We start from the raw sequence: 19562 nt of genomic DNA on the forward strand, positions 1-19562 counted from the left end.
GACTGTTCTGAGACAACTTCCTGTCCATGTCCTCTTGCCATACTACAGATGGAGAGAGTCAGACGTTCAGAGGAGGTATCAGAGCAGAAATGCCGTGCTGTTAGTCTATATTAAACACAGTACACCACAAATGATTCAGATGACAAATCGCAACAAATTATGACAAAGAAATCGAAATCAGATCAATGCATCATAAACCTCTTACTATACATAAAAGAACAGTATATATATATAAAAGAATACTAAGAAGTTTTTCAGAATATCTTCTGTTTTGTACAACAAAAGAAATAAACTCATATAGGTTTGGAATAAAATGAGAACACGTAAATGATGACAGAATTTTCAGGTTTTTGGGTCTATCTCTTTAAAATGCATTTTTGTATTGCAAGATGTACAAAAAATAAAATAAAATAAAAATAATAACATAAAAAAAAAATAATAATAAAAAATAAAATAAAAAATAAAATTTATTTTCCATTAATGGCTATAGCTACAGTAACGTCTTCAGAGATCCTTTCCATCTAAACTGGTAAAATAAGATAAAATGAGATAATATAAAATAATAAAAAATAAAATAAAGTAAAAAGATAAAAAAATAAAATAAAATAAAATAAAATAAAATAAAAATAAATAAAATAAATAAATAAATAAATAAAATTTATTTTCCATTAATGGCTATAGCTACAGTAACGTCTTCAGCTAGTCAGCTTGGGATCCTTTCCATCTAAACTGGTAAAATAAAATAAAATAATATAAAAAATAAAATAAAGTAAAAAATAAATAATAAATAATAAAAAAAATAAAAATAAAAGTAAAACATAAATAATAAAATAAAATAAAATAAAATAAAGTAAAAAATAAATAATAAAATAAAATAAAATAAAAATAAAAAAAAAAATAAAAAAAAATTTAATTAAATTTATTTTCCATTAATGGCTATAGCTACAGTAACGTCTTCAGAGATCCTTTCCATCTAAACTGGTAAAATAAGATAAAATGAGATAGTATAAAATAATATAAAAAATAAAATAAAAATAATAACATAAAAAAATAAAATAAAACAATAAAAAATAAAATAAAAAATAAAATTTATTTTCCATTAATGGCTATAGCTACAGTAACGGCTTCAGCTAGTCAGCTTGGGATCCTTTCCATCTAAACTGGTAAAATAAAATAAAATAATATAAAAAATAAAATAAAGTAAAAAATAAATAATAAAAAAATAAAAATAAAACATAAATAATAAAATAAAATAAAAAATAAAGTAAAAAATAAATAATAAAATAAAATAAAAATAAAACAATAAAAAAAAATTAAATTACATTTATTTTCCATTAATGGCTATAGCTACAGTAACGTCTTCAGAGATCCTTTCCATCTAAACTGGTAAAATAAGATAAAATAAGATAATATAAAATAATATAAAAAATAAAATAAAATGATAAAAAAAAATATATATAAATAAAAATAAATAAATAAAATTTATTTTCCATTAATGGCTATAGCTACAGTAACGTCTTCAGCTAGTCAGCTTGAGATCCTTTCCATCTAAACTGGTAAAATAAAATAAAAATAATAACATAAAAAAATAAAATAAAGTAAAAAAAACTAAAATAAACTAAACTAAACTAAACTAAACTAAACTAAACTAAAATAAAATAAAATAAAATAAAATAAAAACTCTATACCGACCATCAGAGTTTAGTTGATCCGCATTGGCTGGTGTAGAAATGCAGAGTCTCTTGGTGGTGCTGAGGCCGCGACTGTTGAGAAACACGGGCAGGTGGATGATGTTTCGCATGTAGTCATGGCCATTGATGTTGGAGTCACGAAGCACACTGTTGAGGTTCTGGTTTATGGCCTTGATGATGATATGAGGGTCGCTAGCAAAGATGGAGATGAAGGGGCCTTTAGAGAAGAGCACTCGAACCTGCAAACAGAAGAGACAAGAGAATAATTCCTCTTTATTAATAGTGGAAAACCTGCAGCCTAATAGTTAAAACGCATGCTAAAGTGCCAGGAGACACAAACAGTGCCAGCACTTTAATTAATATTAACCAGTTCAACCTTATTGTAATGCATTAGGCAACATATGGTATTTATAATAGGTCTGTTTTGAAAGTCTTTTTTGTTATTGTAATGCTCTGTGGGTGCTCTTTTACATGAATCTATATGTGCAATACAAAACAAGTAGCTTATTTTTCTCTCTTCCGCTGTCAGAACACGTCAGAATGAATGAAGTTATTTAGTTGTAATTCTATTAGTCTAGCTATGTTACACAGACCTATAGTTCAAATGATATGTTGTGGATCATGTGTATACGTTCATACACAAGCCACCTTGTATACGTTTACACACACCCAGACATGTACTAATTTGAATGTGACGGGACTTTCCAGACTAATGAAGAACACAGTTACACGCATAAGTGTCACAGGATACTGATTTGTAGACCGTTTAAAAGTTTAGAATGGCACGCATCGTTTAGCGATCGCTGCAAAATTTCCGCTGACATTGCGGTTCTTCACGCCAACTTATTTGTGGCACAAAATATGCCAACTGCATTCATATCTGTCAATTTTCCTATGGAACGTCAGCCTTACCAATTGGAACAATATTAAGCTTGAAGGAAAAACCAATTTGGTAATTCCTATCAAAATCAGAGACAAAAAGATCAGAATTTAAAAGAGATGTGGCTAATTGCGCCACAAAGGAATCTTTGAGGCTCTTTGCAGAGTCTCTGGCAAATGGCAGATTTCATTAGCCGTGAACAGGCTGCCAACACAAGAGGATTATACCCAAATAATGACATTTAGCTGAAGGAAATTCCATTAGTCCAGCTGGGAGAGAGGAATCTGAACTTCTGGAGCTAAACAAGCCTGAACTCTTAGCACTGCTACACATCCATGAGATGTTTGAGGGGTGAATGAGCTTGTTCTTCCCACAGAGTGGACATGAGGCACCTTGTTTGTCCATTTAGTCAAGAGCTGGAAGCGAGTGTGCTCAAACAGAATGAGTCTTTTATATTTACAGCGGAGATAGATGGCTTGCGCCATCAACAGCTTCTTGGCATTGGTTGAATACACAGGCAAATGCGATCCTGACACTAAATAAGATTTGTAGCCTATGCTAATATTTGGTTATATGGGAGATGTTCAATGAGGTTTTACACTCTTGGCTTAATGTAGGACCGTGCATGACAGCGTAAACATAAACGCACCGTATCGAGCATCTGTAGTACTTTGTCCTGCTCACAGGAATCCAGGCCATCGATGATGACAGCCAGTCGGGTCTGATTCTGAGTGAAGCCATCAATGGTTTTAGCCATTTTAGCCATGAGTTCCACTTCACACTTCAAAACCTGAGAGAAAAAAAGAAATAAATCAGCTGTACAGAGCAACATGTAGTAAAATGCAGGTTTATGCTTAAATTTTCACAATACAATCAAATAATGCAAAAATTTCAAGGCAAAGAGACTTGAAATTAAAGGGTTAGTTCACTCAAAAATGAAAATTCTGTCATTTATTACTCACCCTCATGTCGTTCCTCACCCGTAAGACCTTCGGTCATCTTCAGAACACAAATTAAGATATTTTTTGATAAAATCTGATGTTTCAGTGAGGCCTGCATTGCCAGCAAGACAATTAACACTTTCAATGCCCAGAAAGCTACTAAAGACATATTTAAAACAGTTCATGTGACTGCAGTGGTTCAACCTTAATGCTATGACGTGACGAGAATAATTTGTGCGCCAAAAAAAACTAAATAAAGACTTTATGACAATATCTATTAATGGGCAATTTCAAAACACTGCTTCATGAAGCTTTACGAATCTTTTGTTTTGAATCAGTGGTTTGGAGCGCCAAAGTCACATGATTTCAGTAAACGAGGCTTTGTTACATGATAGGCATTTTGAAAAATTTCAATGGTTCACCACTGGGGGGGCGTGACTTTGGCAGTTTGATACATGCTCTGAACCACTGATTTGAAACAAAAGATTCGATAAGGTTCATGAAGCAGTGTTTTGAAATCGCCCATCACTAGATATTGTTGAATAAAGTCGTTATTATGTTTTTTTGGCACTCAAAAAGTATTCTCATCGCTTTATAACATTAAGGTTGAACCACTGTAGTCACATGAACTGTTTTAAATACGTCTTTAGTAGCTTTCTGGACACTGAAAGTGTTTATTGTCTTGATGTTTGATAAAAAAATATCTTAATTTGTGTTCCGAAGATGAACGAAGGTCTTATGGGTGTGGAATGACATCTATACACAAATGCTGAAATAAAATAAAATAAAATAAAATAAAATAAAATAATAAAAGTAACCAGAGAGATTTTACTTTGGACGGGGCCATGCAGGTCAAGATTAACATGGAAGAGATAGGAATTATCTTTGTCTCTTCAAGTCAAGCTTAGTTAGGCCACAGTGTTAGTCACTTTGGATAAGAAAATATCTGCTAAAAAAAAAAAAAAAAAGTAACTGTGATGACTATAAATAAGCACATTACATATTATATTAATATCATTGGCTCACCTTCATGAATCCCTCACTCTTGAGCTTGTGCATGCTGTTGGCAGCGTTGAGTAGCCTCCTCCTCTGAGAGTGCAACACGGAGTCCGCCACCTGCCACCAGGTCCGACAGTTCAGAAGCACGGCCAGACCCACCACGCTGGCCATGGCGATCAGAACCGCGTTCACCGTGAGGTTCTCCCCGTCCACCTTGAAGATGGCCAGTAGGGTCATGCCTGTGATCAGACAGCCCGATGTCAACACAAAAAGCACAAAGGAGGGGACGCAACAGGTCTTCTTCCATTTCTTTCCTATAAGAAAAAAACAACAACGTATAAGTGCACGTTGAATTAGAATATTGACAAAACAGTATAAAATACCATGTTTGAAGCAATAAAAATCTGATATAGTATGTACACCGTAATAAATAACATTGGTAAATATTATATAAATGTAATCTATTATTAAAAAATTAATTACTGACCATTATTAAGTTTAATATAAAGCTATATAGAGCATGATTTTGGACCACATTTCACTATAGGTGGGGCTACTTTCCAGTCACAAGTTATCTCAAACTTTAAAATAATTGAAATAATAATAATAATAATAATAATAAAAATACATTAATAAATAAATAAAAATATGAAAGACTATATTTTACCACAATTAAGGTTTAAGACAGTACTGTTATTAATTAAAACTAAAAGTATTAAAAATTGTTTATTAATTGAAATAAAGCTGAAAAAAAAATGTTATATATATATATATATATATATAAAACTATAAATATTAGATGAAAAAGTAAAAAAAAAAACAAAAAAAAAACTGTAACTTCTTTTATTTCAGTTAGTTCCCAAGGCAACTTCAGTACTTAAACCAAAATAAAAAAGCTACATAGAAATATGAAAGACAATATGAATATGAAGACAAAAGCACATAAAATTACTTTAAATTTAAACTCAAATTACAATGAAACCTGAAAATATAAAAATAAAGGCTATTTAAAAAAAATATTAATACAATTAATAAATACCATAATAGTATATAAATAATACTAAGATATTAACCGATATAATATACACTCTGCCTTTACATTATGCATAAAAAGACCCTTTACCATGGTAAATTTCACTGTAACAGAAAGCCTTTTTTTTTCTCCTTTTCTACAATCAAGATTCATACCACTAATTCTACAGACACACCTTGAGTTTCGTCATGTTTGAATACCCTAAAAAGTCTGGTGGCCAAGAAGCCAAACTCTCTCTCGCAGGCGTCGGACAGCGTGGCTATCATTTCAGCCATGGACGTCTCCCCTCCCACACTCGACAGACGGTTATAGTCTGTGAACAGAAACCTGGACAGATGGAGAACAAAAAAAGACTGACTGAAAATGAGCATCACACATGTGCGTTTCAACTGAATGTGCAGGTAATCTAACGCCGTGAAGAGAATATTCACATTTCTTTTTCCTGCACAATATCATTAGGCGAAGTAAATTACATCCTTAAACAGAGCAAACCTAACTTTGAAAGAAAAAAAACACCCCTTGAACACCCATGCAGGGTAGTTAGGTGCTGTTGAAGTGGACAAATGTGTTTAGTCATGGCTGCTCTATTCTGAGAGCTCTACCTGACAGGCAGGGCTTTGGTGGTCTGTTCCGGAAGCTCGGGAGGATTGACGAACATGAGTTTGAGAAGCAGCTCCAAGTAGCCGATGTGGCGGGCCAGTCTGGTGCTGAGGACCCAGGCCCAACTCCAACTTTCCCCTCCTTTTCTCCCACCAAAGTACACCAACACTGCACACACCAGAATGTATTACAAGATAAATACAGAACAAGCAATTCCACTCACAATCCACATGAGATTCGGAAGTACAATGCTGCACTCTAGTGGACACATTTATATGTACAGTTAGTGCCTCTTGGTAACTAAGGACAAAATCTAATAAAAATCAACAATAAAAAAGCCTGTACTGGTTGAGTACTAATCTGAATCTTAAACTTCTTAGTTTTGACATATAATTACAAAGTAATGACAAGCAAAGGTATAAAAAAATATATACATTACAAGATACAAAAATCACCACACATTAGACATAGACACATAAGTCCAATTTCAGCCATAATCTATGAATTCAGGTTATTCAGGTCAAACAAAACCAAATGTCAAGGACAATCATGTAGTCAGATACTAATAATTAAATACTAATAGTTAAATCAGATGATCTTTCTGCTCAAATCCCTGACTGTACTTTCTTATTTCTCTACCTCAGCACAATCTTTGCAGCACTACAATTACTTTATAGACACTCATTTAACATTTTTTAACTGTTTGTTTTTAATAAAATATGTTATATATTATAACATTATTATTATTATTATTATTATTATTATTATTCATATATTTATATATATAATATATTTATATTTTAGTATTTGTTATTGTATTTGTGATTTATTGTTTTATGATTTGTGGCTCTACTGTATTTAATGATTGTTTTTATTTGTAGTTTATTTATTGTGGCTTATTACTTTGAATTTGTTTACTATAAATACTAAGTGTGGGTTTACACAACACCGTTATCAACCAAAAACCAAAAACTTTGTGTGTTTTGGCCATCCATTTACCCAACACCGATGTTTTGGGGGCCTGAAAACTCAAACTTTTGAAAGCGGGTTTCAAAGTGCAAGTTGTTTTTCTAAAAACTATACCGTTTTCATCTCTGTGTAAACTACAGAAACATGAATTTGTGAAAACATGCGCATGTGTGTTGAGTCTATATGTGCATAGTGTTTCTTTACAAAGTGACATCGCCATCTACTGGCCTGGCATGAATAATACAGTGTTTTTAATCATTTGCACAGATCTGAGTGAGCGGGGATGGTTTTGACAACATTGTTTTCTGTACGCGAAAAACGCAAATGTTTTTTGGTACATTGTTGTCGTGTAAACTTAGCCTAAGTTGCCATTGTCTTGCAACTTGCACTGCTAGAATGCAATGCAAGAATGCATTAGAGGTATTCGGTTTTCAGCAGGAAAGGTGTCATTTAAGCGGCCCCTAAAGTAATAATTAATCTTTACAACGGAAGTGATTGAATCAAAAACCAACTTTAGCTCGATAATACTTTTTCTATTGTCATTGTGAAGCTGCTTTGAAACAATATGTACTGTGAAAAGCGCTATATAAATGAAGATTGACTTTACACTCGACCTGTAATGAGAAGCATGACAGTAAATTTGACGATTTCTCACCAAAGAAGATGTACAGAAGTGTGAGCAGACTGAGGGCCACAGCGATGGCCAGTTTTGTGTCAACAGCGAAGCCGAGGACCAGAGCCACAGATCCACAAAGCAGCAGAGTCAAGACCACCACCAACCATGAGAACTGGAACAACGGCTCCACCTGCTGCCCGGCAAACGTCTTCATCTCATCTGATACAGTGACAACAAGATCAGATCTCAATCAGATGGTAAAGACACAACAAGGCCTTCTTGAATAGTCATTTCTGGCTCATACCCTCCAGTTTCTTAAGCAGGAAGGACTTGCCGCTGCCCCACTGAGCGTAAAGCCCCACACAGATGGGCGGCTGCATGGTGGGCTCACTCAAGATGTCCGCCAGAGCGCTGCTGTACAGGTCATAACCCAGCATGTCCCCATCACACTCAGAGGGAGACAGATGCTCTGGGGAGGAATATATCAGAACTGTTGTAGACAGACATGTTAGTGTGCAGGCAAGTTTCGTTTGAGGAATACTCACTGGCTCCAAATATCTGTGTGAGGATGCTCTTCTGGTGCGTGCAGTCAATGTTGTATGGTGTCTCTCCCTCTTTGTTGGGCCGGTAGAGCAGACGACCATCTTTGGGGTTCCTCAAGAGCAGCTCGGCGAGTTTACGGCTTCTTCCACGAATGGCGATATGCAGAGCTGTGTCACCTTTCTGAGAAGATAACATTCAAATTTTAGAGAATATTCAAATGTAGAAATTCACAGTTGTAAGGAAATTTTTATTTAGCAAAGATGGATCAAAAGTCACAAAATATTACAATATTTCAATATTTCTATTTCAAATGAATGCTGTTCCTTTGAACTTACTATTTAAAAAAAAAATAATCATGAAGTGCACAACTGGTTTTCAACATTAATAATAAAAATATTAAAATAACTAGATGAGTAAAGTTTGATGACAAACTTTGATGTTGGCTTGGCAAAGACAGGTCTGAAAGTTTAAAATAACTTTGAACAGACTGAAGTTTGAAAGTTTTTCTCAGAGAAAGTAAGTTATTAACATAATTTAACACATTGCTAACATGAATTAACATTTTGCTAACATGATTTAACACACTGTTAACATTATTTATCATATTATTATGCTAACATGAATTGGCATGTTTTTAGAATGTTTTAACACTTTGCTAACATGAATTAGCATGTTATTAACATGTTTCAACACACAGCTAGCATGAATTAATATGTTTGCTAACATGATTTAGCAAGTTGCTAGCATGATTTAACACTGCTAACATGATTTATCATATGGCTAACATGAATTTGCATGTTTTAACACTGTTAATATGAATTGGCATGTTTTTAGAATGTTTTAACACATTGCTAGCATGTTGTTAACATGATTTAGCAGGTTGTTAACATGATTTAACACATTGTTAACATGATTTATCATATTGCTAACATGAATTGGCATGTTTTAACACTTTGATAGCATGAATTGGCATGTTTTAGAATGTTATCACTTTGCTAAAATGAATTAGCATGTTTCAACACTTTTTTTTAGCATGAATTGGCATGTTTTTAGAATGTTTAAACACAGCTAGCATGAATTAACATGTTGCTAATATGATTTTGCAGGTTGCTAGCATGATTTAACACATTGTTAACATGATTTATCATATTGTTAACATGAATTGGCATGTTTTTAGAATGTTTTAACACTGTTAACATGTTTCAATACAGAGCTAGCATTAATTAACATTTTGCTAGCATGTTTTAACACACTTAACATAAATTAACACATTGTTAACATGAATTAACATGTTAGCATGATTTAACATTGTTAACATGAATTAACATGTTTTTAACATGTTTTAACACATTGTTAACATGAATTAACATGTTAGCAAGTTTCAACACACAGCTAGCATGGATTAACATGTTGCTAGCATGTTTTTGCACATTGTTAACATTAATTAACATGTTGCTAGCATGTTTTAACGCATTGTTAACATGAATTAACATGTTGCTAGCATTTTTTTAAAACACATTGTTTACATGAATTAACATGTTAGCATGTTTTAGCACATTGTTAACATGAATTAACATGTTGTTAGCATGTTTCAGCACACATCTAGCATGAACTAACATGTTGCTAGCATGTTTCAACACATTGTTAACATGAATTAACATGTTTTAACACATCGCTAACCTGAATGAATGTGTTGCTAACATGTTTTAGCACATTGCTAGCATGATTTTTCCATTTGATGAAAATCGTAAGTTTGATCAGTTAGAAAAGATATAGCACACCGAGTCAGAACAGTCTGAAAGTCAGACCAAATTTTGGCGAAGCAGAAGCATAAGAAGAAGCAGAAGAAGCAGAAGAAGAAGAAGAAAAGGAAGAAAGAAGAAGAAGAAGAAGTAGTTTAAATAGTAGATCAGTATGTTGGCTTTGTCAAGCCAAAATGATGTGCATGTAAACGTGGTTAATTTAATCATTTTACCTTGTCCACCGCTGAGACTTTGGCTCCTTTGTCCAAAAGAAGCTCCACAATTTCCATGTTTCTCATCTTGGTGGCTTTTATGAGAGGAGTCTCTGCATCCTGACACATGAAGACATGTAAATAGGCTTGTCTTTCTTTACAGTAAACAATTATTAGCATCATATTTTTATATAGGATTACAATGCAAAATCCAATGAGAATCAGGGTTTTACCTTAGTGTAGGCCTCAGTATCAGGGTTGCACTGCAGGATGTCTCGTACCATGGTTGCGTTACCTTTCTCCACAGCCCAGTACAGGGCAGTCTTCCCGTCCTGTAATAAAGAGCCAAAAAGAATCATATGACCTGGGTCATCGTGATAGCCACTTCCTTAATCACATGGGGATTAATAATACGTTTCTAATATGAGGCGAAAAGGGCATTATAACAAAGAGGCTGTTCTGTATAGATTAAAGTTTAGGACTGTGTGCTGATGGATGCAGTTACCTGGCCTTTGACATCAATATCAGCATATTTATTAAGCAAAGCTCGGACGATCTCCACATGACCTCCTCTGACGGCTCCGATAAGGACAGTATCACCACTCTGAGACATAAACAAGCACAAGACGAATAGGAATTTCAAGCTTCTTGAAATACTTCCAGTAAAGGTTAAATGAGAATCTATACGAGAAGCTCTACCCGATCAGGGATGTTGACATATGTGCCCGCGTCCAATAGGTCTTGGACGATCTCAGTGTATCCCTCTATAGCAGCGATCATCAGCGCCGTGTTGCCATCTTTATCAGTCATATTCATGTTGGGGTTTCTCTTGAGCAGCTCCTTCACCACCTCAGTGAATCCACTGCGCACAGCCACTATCAGTGCAGTCATCGAGTTCTACAGGAGAGAGATTGTGTTGGGATATTATTCTGTAACATAATGCATTTCATCAGCACATTTGGTGCACCTGAAAAATGGGAAATTTTTAAGGTCTGTCAAAACAACCCAACAAACACAATGTGCACTGGTGTCTCACTGCATGAAGTTTCCTAGATTGAATGAGCCATGCATCTTACTCCACAACCACTTTGAATTTCATTTCAAAACACAAAGTGCATACCGCTCCTTCCTGGTCCACATTGGCACCGTTTTCCAGCAGGTGCATCACACAGTCATAATGGCCTTTTCTGGCAGCCCAGATCAGGGGTGTAGTGCCATACTGACAATGACAACATAAAAAAACAATGAAATTACTGTATTAGATCTGATTAACAAGGGTAATATTACCATGTAAAACTCTGCATGAGCCATTTTAAAAGCCACACATCACTTATTAATTATTAATGTGGTGATTATTTGTTCATAGAATTCTGATTCTTGATTTACTGATTAACTATATTACTTGGCATAATAACTGTTATTAAAATTACAATAATTAATAAATGCAATTATTAAAAAGTGCAAAACTGGTTTCTGTCGTTAAAAAAAATTAGGTCACAAGTTAGTGATTTCAGTAAATTTTGCAATTCATATCAATATTTAACAAGTGCAGGATCTATTTTGACATTCAACATCTATCTATAATTTAAAAAAATAAATAAACAATTTCACAAGGAATTTACACTGCTGTTCAAAATAATGTTGGGGTTGGTAGGATTTTTTAATTGTTTTTGAAAGAACTCGTATGTACGGAAGAGGATTAGGGCCAAGCAATAATAAAAAAATAAAACCATCTTGAGATTAAAGTTGTTACATTTCGAGAAAAAACTCGTTAAATTTTGAGAAAAAAGTTGTAAAATTATGAGAACAAATTCGTAATTTAACAAATTTGTTCTCGTAATTTAACGACTTTTTTCTCGTAATTTAATGAGTTTATTCTCACTATTTTATCTCAACTTTTTTCTCGAAATTTAACGACATTTTTCTCATAATTTAATGACTTTATTCTCAACATTTTATCTCAACTTTTTCTCAAAAATTATGAGAAAAATGTCGTTAACTAATTTGTTCTCGTAATTTAATGACTTTTTTCTTGTAATTTAATGACTTTATTCTCAACATTTTATCTCGACTTTTTTCTCAATTTAACGACATTTTTCTCATAATTTAACAAATTTGTTCTTGTAATTTAACAACTTTTTTCTCGTAATTTAATGACTTTATTCTCAACATTTTATCTCAGACTTTTCTCTAAATTTAACACGTTTTTTTTCGTAATTTAACAAGTTTATTCTCAACATTTTATTTCGACTTTTTTCTCAAAATTTAATGAGTTTTTTCTAGAAATTTAACAACTTTATTCTTGAGATGGTTTTATTTTTTTATTATTGCTCACCAATTATGCATTTATTTAATAAAAAGAAATACAGTCATTTGTCAAATATTATTACAATTAAAAGTTTACATTATTACAGTTTTTTTTTTTTATCTACTTTAAAAATGTAATGTATTCCTTTTTTGCAAAGCTGAATATTCAGCATCATTACTCCAGTCTTCAGTGTCACATGATCCTTCAGAAATCATTCTAATATGCTGATTTGCTGCTCAAAAAAAACATTCTTATTATCAATGTTGAAAATAAAAACAAAAAAATCCTAGTGACTCCAAACTTTTGAACTGTAGTGTATATTATTAATTGGTTAATGTGGAAACAGTTGACTCAGGCTTTTTTATTCACTATCAGTGTTTATGAATCTAGTGTACACTCAAGTCAGCGTTCCATGAGATGGAAGCGATAAAGCACCTTGTCAGAGCAGTTGACTTTGGCTCCATGCTGAAGCAGCAGCTGAACAATCTCCGCATGGCCTCTTCCTGCCGCCCATATGACGGGGTAAACACTGTACTACTGGGACAGACAAAAATCAATTACGCACCGCAGAAAACACTCAAATCTAGAGATGAAATCTCATATAGGGCCACATTTTCACCCACACCTCATCTCTGAGCATTTTTAAATGCACAATAAATGTTTGAAAGAACTGGAAAAGGCTCTGCGGACCTGTCCGGTGATGTTTGGATTTGCTCCCTTCTCCAGCAGTAGATGTGCCACCTCCACACGACCCTTATAAGCGGCCCACATGAGCGCACTCCAGCCGCCCTACACACAAACATACCAAGGTCATTATATTCCCACATGACTGTCCTTAATAACAATCTCATGGTCATAGGACTGTGTGGATAAGCACATTTTCCCTGAGTCAGGGAGTGACTCAAACGATCGGCTGTCTCTAATGTTCCTTATTTGTTATTATAAGCTTTAGATGCTTACCCAGACAGCATTTATGGGCATCAGACACATTCAAACATTCCATTTCAAATGTTTAAATGTGCCTATGATGCCCACAAATGCTGTCTAGATAGGCAGCTCACAGCTGTGATGGAAAATACTTGACCACAGCATGACACTGTATATCCAGGAACTACACAGAACTGCTCATCTTAAATACAGAGTATCACATATCACATGTTTCAGTAAGGTAAGAATTAAATGAATCCAGATGGGAGACAATGGCTTTGAATTGAACATGTTCATTTAGTGCAAATAATTATTTTAAAAATTGAGCGAAAAAAATGTACATATTATATAATAAATAATATATAATCCACTAAAAATATTCTTTGTTGAAATTTGATTAATCAAATTTGTCAGTCAATTAATTCAATTTAACAAAAAAAAAAAAGAAAAAAAAAAAAAGTAATTATTATTTTGACGTCTGATTTAATCAATTCACATATGTGACCCTGGACCACAAAACCAGTCATAAGTCACACACGTATATTTGTAGCAATAGCCAACAATACATTGTATGGGTCAAAATTATCGATTTTTCTATTATGCCAAAAATCATTAGGATATTAAGTAAAGATCATGTTCCATGAAGATATTTTGTAAATTTCCTACCGTAAATATATCAAAACTGTATTTTTGTGAGTGGACATGCATTGCTAAGGACTTCATCTGGATAACTTTAAAGGCGATTTTCTCAATATTTACATTTTTTATTTTTTTGCACCCTCAGATTACAGATTTTCGAATAGTTTTATCCCTTATTAACTGTTTTTTTGGTCCAAGGTCACAAATAATATATGATGTAGTTAATTTGGCATTTCATATAATTAATTCACAAAAACCAATACAAATGAACAAATATTTGTTTTTGTTTTTTATGATTAATTTTATTAATTAGAAATATGTTAAAATTTTACAATAATGTCTTAACATTAGTTAAAGGGTTAGATCTCCCAAAAATTATAGTGATTATAGTTTATAAAGTTTAAAATATGGATATTTTCTTACAGAAACCCATCACTTCACTTCAGACGGCATTCATTAAGCCACTGGAGTCGTGTGGATTACGTTTATTATGGATGAATGCACTTTTTGGAACTTCAAAAACTTCAATCCCATTACAAAGCTGGGAAGAGCCAGGATATTTTTTTAATATAACAGATGTGTTTGGCTAAAAGAAGATGATGGAGTAAATTATGGGATCATTTTCATTTTTGAGTGAACTAACTCTTTAAAAGGTTTAATGTTAAGGAACTAATTATAAGCAATATATTATTACAGCATTTATTAAGCTTTCTTTTGTTAGTTTATAAAAAAAAAAAAAAGTTGATTATTGTTTATTCATGCTAGATCAGTACATTACCTAAATGTCAACAAATAGAACTTTTGTTTTTAAAAGTTACATGTAAAGTACATGTCAAAATAAACACTATGTCAGTTAACCAAGTTAGTTGTAGTTCATGTTAACTAATGCAGTTAACAAATGAAATCTTATTGTAAAGTTTTACCGAATATAATACAATTAATTCATTTAAAATTGATTGACAATCTCAATTTTGACACAAATATAATGCAAAAATAAACTAAATAACTTAGGACGTAAAGAAGAAAAAAGACATCATTCACAATGAAAAGAACTACTGTTGATTTAATTACCTGCTCATGTCTTTAATCTGTGTCTTACCATGTCTCGATGCTCCACATTGGCATTGTTCTCCAGGAGTTCCTTTACCACTTCAGTGTGTCCCTCTTTAGCAGCTGAAATCAGTGCTGTCCAGCTATCCTAAGACAAGTGGAAAAAACTGCTTATTTAATTACACTGTCATCTAAAGATCTTGTGTTTAGAAGATGTCTGTGGAGTTTCAGATCGTACCAGCTGGTCATACCAGGTGGTCATAGTGAAGATTCTTCGACTGTCACCAGAAAGTTTATATATTACTCTGTGTATCTGCTGGTGTGAGAAGCTCAAAGTGTTTGTGCCTGGAAACGTCGTCATCTAGTCATTTTCAAAATGACAGTGCATGGTACTAATTATTTCAATTCTACGGCCCACCCACACCTATGAAATCATACATCTGGTAGAAGAACTGTAGTATGCCAAAGTAGACACTCAGACAGTAGCCATGTTTCCATCCACCTATTTTATGTGAATTTGGGATTTTGGGATATCGCATAATAAAAAAAAAACTCCAGCTGGATGGAAATGCTATACTAAAAAATGCTGGGTTAAAAACAACCCAAGTTTGGTTGAAAATGGACAAACCCAGCAACTGAGTTGTTTTAACCCAGCGAATTGGTTAAATGTTTGGCTCAAACTGCTGGGTAGTTTTATTTAACTCAACTATTGTTTAAAAATTACTGTATTGCTTGCTTAAAATGAACCCAAATTATGTTGGAAATGAACGTTTATTAATATGTTTAATAAATGAACAATTATTAATCATTTTAATGAATAATAATTAAACAATTATTAAATTGCTGATTAATAAATGTTCACCTCTTGATTATTATTGTTGCCTCTAGTTATTATGTGTTTGATTTTTAATTTCCAACCTATTTTGGGTTGATTTTAAGCCAGCCATATAGTCATTTCTAAACAATAGTCGAGTTACATAAAACTACCCAGCAGGTTGGGCAAATAATTTAACCCCGCCACTGGGTATGTCCATTTTCAACCCAACTTTTTGTAAGATGCACATAAAGTGTAAAAATGCACATGAATTATTTATTTTGATTTTTTTTCAATAAGAGGACATATGATAAACTAAGATGAAAACATAAATAAATTATAAAATATATATTATATTATATAATATATATATAATATATATTATATATATATATAATATATATATATATATATATATATATATATATAATATATATTATATATATATACACACACAGAATAAATCCCTCGATACTTAAAAAAAAAAAAAAAAAAAAAACACACTCACATGACTTTGCCTCAACAGTGGATATGATTGGATAACTGGACTAACCAATCGACCAGTTTCATTGCACAGCATCTCAAATGTTGCTTTAGTTATTCTGAAATACCTTAGCCAAAGTCTGTAATGAAAATGATTCGGTATAATGCCCTCCAAGAACTGTCTCACATGATTGCCTTCACAAACATCAGGCAAGACAACATGACAGCATTTATTGGTTTTCTACTGTGCGCTCTGAGGCTAAAGTCATTATGATGTAGGATAAAAGAGCCACAGTGGCTTCCCCGATTGCAGCAACTTACATTCTTAGTAGAGATATTATGCGCCAATTTCCCAGGATGTGGCGATTTTGTTCTCTTGATCACATGGGATGGAAACACTGCTTTATTCGCAAATGTTTTATGCAATAAAATGCGATATTTTTCGCATAAGTTACATTCGCAACTTTGTATGGAAACATAACTACTGACTCGTTGACTCTTTTGCAAACGAGTGCAATCAGGTGTGATGAAACTTTTAAAAAAAATCATGCCATCCTGTTACAAAAACAAGTGCAAGTTTATGTTTTGCCTACATGATATCTCATGTTGTGTCTTTCTGCTGTGTGTGTTTTGAGTTTAAATGTGAAGAACTACTCACAATATCATCCAAATTCACGTTTGCTCCCCTCCGGATGAGCTCCTGCACGATCTCTAGGCTGCCCTGCTCTGACGCCAGCATGAGAGCAGTCTGTCCATTCTACAGCAGAACACAATGATTTAGTACATACGAGTAAGCAAATTTAAAAGAAAATAAGCTACTTTAAAAGAAATATTCAGAGTACATTTCATCCTAACGTTGCACATGTGCACATGTTTGGCATGCTGTCAGTTGCCAAGGGCAATAGTTTCAACTCATTCCTCAGTGTGTATAAATGACTGAGAAACAAGTTTACAGTAAATACACCGTTTCCACAGTTTAACCATAACATTTAAACATTACACATAGCATGATACTGCTGTGACAGAACTGATTAAACAGAACTGTCTGTGCAGTGCTCAAACACCCGATCTTCCAAAACCAGTTAAAAAACTAAATCTGATTGCTTTCACTTAGTATCCATAAATTATAGCACTCACAGCAGTCCATAACGCATAACCAGGAGTTGTTCCACCTAGAAAGTTAGTCCCACCACAAAAGGACAATTTACAGTTCAAATAACAGTTTTCCCAATTTTGGTGCATTTGATTCAGCTCTGTTGTTTGCAGTCTAAACATAAAAAGTATTCATATGTGGTCTGTAAGTTATACTGTAAAATACATTTCTTTTTAATAATAGCGATATAATTATGTTTTCAGAAATCAGAAAAATATCAAATACATTTTATTCCCCTCAAAATCACTCAGGGCTACACAAAGCACATTATAACACAATTCAGTCACTTTCATTCATATGGGGCATTTATATGCTGAATGATCAAATAAGTGAGGGTTTTGTACACAGCAAATGCATGAATGTGTATATAGTACAGTAACACCTCCAAAGCTTAAAACTGATGTGCCTGAGTTCAGCACCATTTTGAAAACAAATATAATACATTTTAGATTTGACAAACACCAAGTTACAAAATATAAGAATTGATATTCAAGAGTTCCTGCACACTCACTTCACTTCTGGTGTCCACCTCTCTGTACTTGTCCAGATGAGCTTTGATGGCCGAAAGGTTCTCCTCCTCCACATAGCTGAACAGACTCTGGGTGGTCAGGGAGCTCATCTTCAGAGAGGTGCTCACATCCATGGCGGTATTAGGAGCTCCACTGGAGAACGTGGAAAAGAGCAGGAGAGATACATCATTAAACGAAACTCTCCTCTGTTCGGCCATTATAAAAGACAAGCTTCTCCTGCTGAGGCAGAACAGATTTGGAACAACAAGACACACAGTAACAAGCTCAGTCTTGCTGGATTGCACAAACCATTCGAGTTAATGATGAACCGCATGTTAACTGAGTAGACAGTAGGCCACTACCTTATCAATATCGATTAGGATAAAGCCTGAATGATGCAAACTTAAAAGCCTCTAATGCTTTCTGAGCAATAAACAGGGACTGCACTGATATTCTTTGGGCTGATTATCAATGTAACAATTCCTACACACACACACACACACACACACACACAAAAAAACTTTTCCCAAAGTTTATACTAAGTTGTTATTCTGAAGAACGAAGGAAGTAGTTTAAGCCTCTTAATGGTCCTTAAAAGGAGTTTGAGCAAATTAAAATGGCTTAACATTGGCACAAAAATGCACACTGTATCCAAGTCCATTCATTAAAACACAACAAACACACTAATATGGAAGAATTTGTGCTCTGTATCACTCATCCACCTTCACTGTGTAGAAGGAAGCGGAAAAAAGTCACATATGGAGTTCAAAAAGTAGGGTAAGATGGAGGGCAGAGCCATTAATGTAAAATAATAACTAGAATAAGTGAAATAATATTCATTCTAATATTCATGCATTTTGACAATTTATTTGAATAACTTAAAAATTGAGGAAAATTGAAATCACTCAGGCCTACACAAAGCACAGTATAACACAATTCAGTCACTTTCATTCATATGGGGCATTTATATGCTGAATGATCAAATAAGTGAGGGTTTTGAAAGATTCTCGAATTTCTCGATGCCGTTATCGTTATAGCTGTGATGTTGACTCTGGTATTCTTTTATATTTAGAACGATATTTAGAACTATATCTTTATCATTATCTTTATAGTTATCATTCTTGGTGTGAACTGGCCTTTACAACACTATATACAAATTTGCATATAAATCAATGAATTATTAAATAAATAATCCATGGTTTACAATGATTATTACATTAAATGATAAAAACACTTGCACAAACCAGTTTTGAGGGTGTCATCTTACCCCAATAACCTTTACCATTTAACTTTAAAGGTGCCATCGAATGTTTTTTTACAAGATGTAATATAAGCCTAAGGTGTCCCCTGAATGTGTCTGAAGTTTCAGCTCAAAATACCCCATAGATTTTTTTAATTAATTTTTTTAAATGCCTATTTTGGGGCATCATTAACTATGCACCGATTCATGCTG

At 33.4% G+C, this 19562-nt stretch overlaps 1 protein-coding gene across 3 annotated transcripts in view; it reads right to left on the reverse strand.

The window, feature by feature from the left end:
• kidins220a (kinase D-interacting substrate 220a) overlaps window positions 1-18343 on the reverse strand; it is a 64520-nt gene extending 46177 nt beyond the window's left edge. For all 3 annotated transcript variants that reach the window (XM_067367298.1, XM_067367297.1, XM_067367296.1), the window contains exons 1-19: window positions 18112-18343; window positions 17106-17204; window positions 15200-15298; window positions 13225-13323; window positions 12970-13068; window positions 11347-11445; window positions 10926-11123; window positions 10732-10830; window positions 10460-10558; window positions 10248-10346; window positions 8275-8452; window positions 8034-8198; window positions 7769-7948; window positions 6147-6312; window positions 5720-5871; window positions 4539-4825; window positions 3221-3361; window positions 1693-1930; window positions 1-42 (exon numbers count right to left, since the gene is read on the reverse strand). The exon at window positions 1-42 is cut by the window's left edge and continues 47 nt beyond it. In XM_067367298.1, coding sequence (XP_067223399.1) covers window positions 1-42; window positions 1693-1930; window positions 3221-3361; window positions 4539-4825; window positions 5720-5871; window positions 6147-6312; window positions 7769-7948; window positions 8034-8198; window positions 8275-8452; window positions 10248-10346; window positions 10460-10558; window positions 10732-10830; window positions 10926-11123; window positions 11347-11445; window positions 12970-13068; window positions 13225-13323; window positions 15200-15298; window positions 17106-17204; window positions 18112-18327 — 2755 coding nt within the window. In that variant the 5' untranslated portion in view covers window positions 18328-18343. The remainder of the gene's footprint in view (window positions 43-1692; window positions 1931-3220; window positions 3362-4538; window positions 4826-5719; window positions 5872-6146; window positions 6313-7768; window positions 7949-8033; window positions 8199-8274; window positions 8453-10247; window positions 10347-10459; window positions 10559-10731; window positions 10831-10925; window positions 11124-11346; window positions 11446-12969; window positions 13069-13224; window positions 13324-15199; window positions 15299-17105; window positions 17205-18111) is intronic.
• Window positions 18344-19562: the final 1219 nt, after the last annotated feature.

The sequence above is a fragment of the Chanodichthys erythropterus genome, chromosome 18 (genome assembly GCF_024489055.1).
Source record: "Chanodichthys erythropterus isolate Z2021 chromosome 18, ASM2448905v1, whole genome shotgun sequence".
NCBI classification, from domain to species: Eukaryota; Metazoa; Chordata; class Actinopteri; order Cypriniformes; family Xenocyprididae; genus Chanodichthys; species Chanodichthys erythropterus.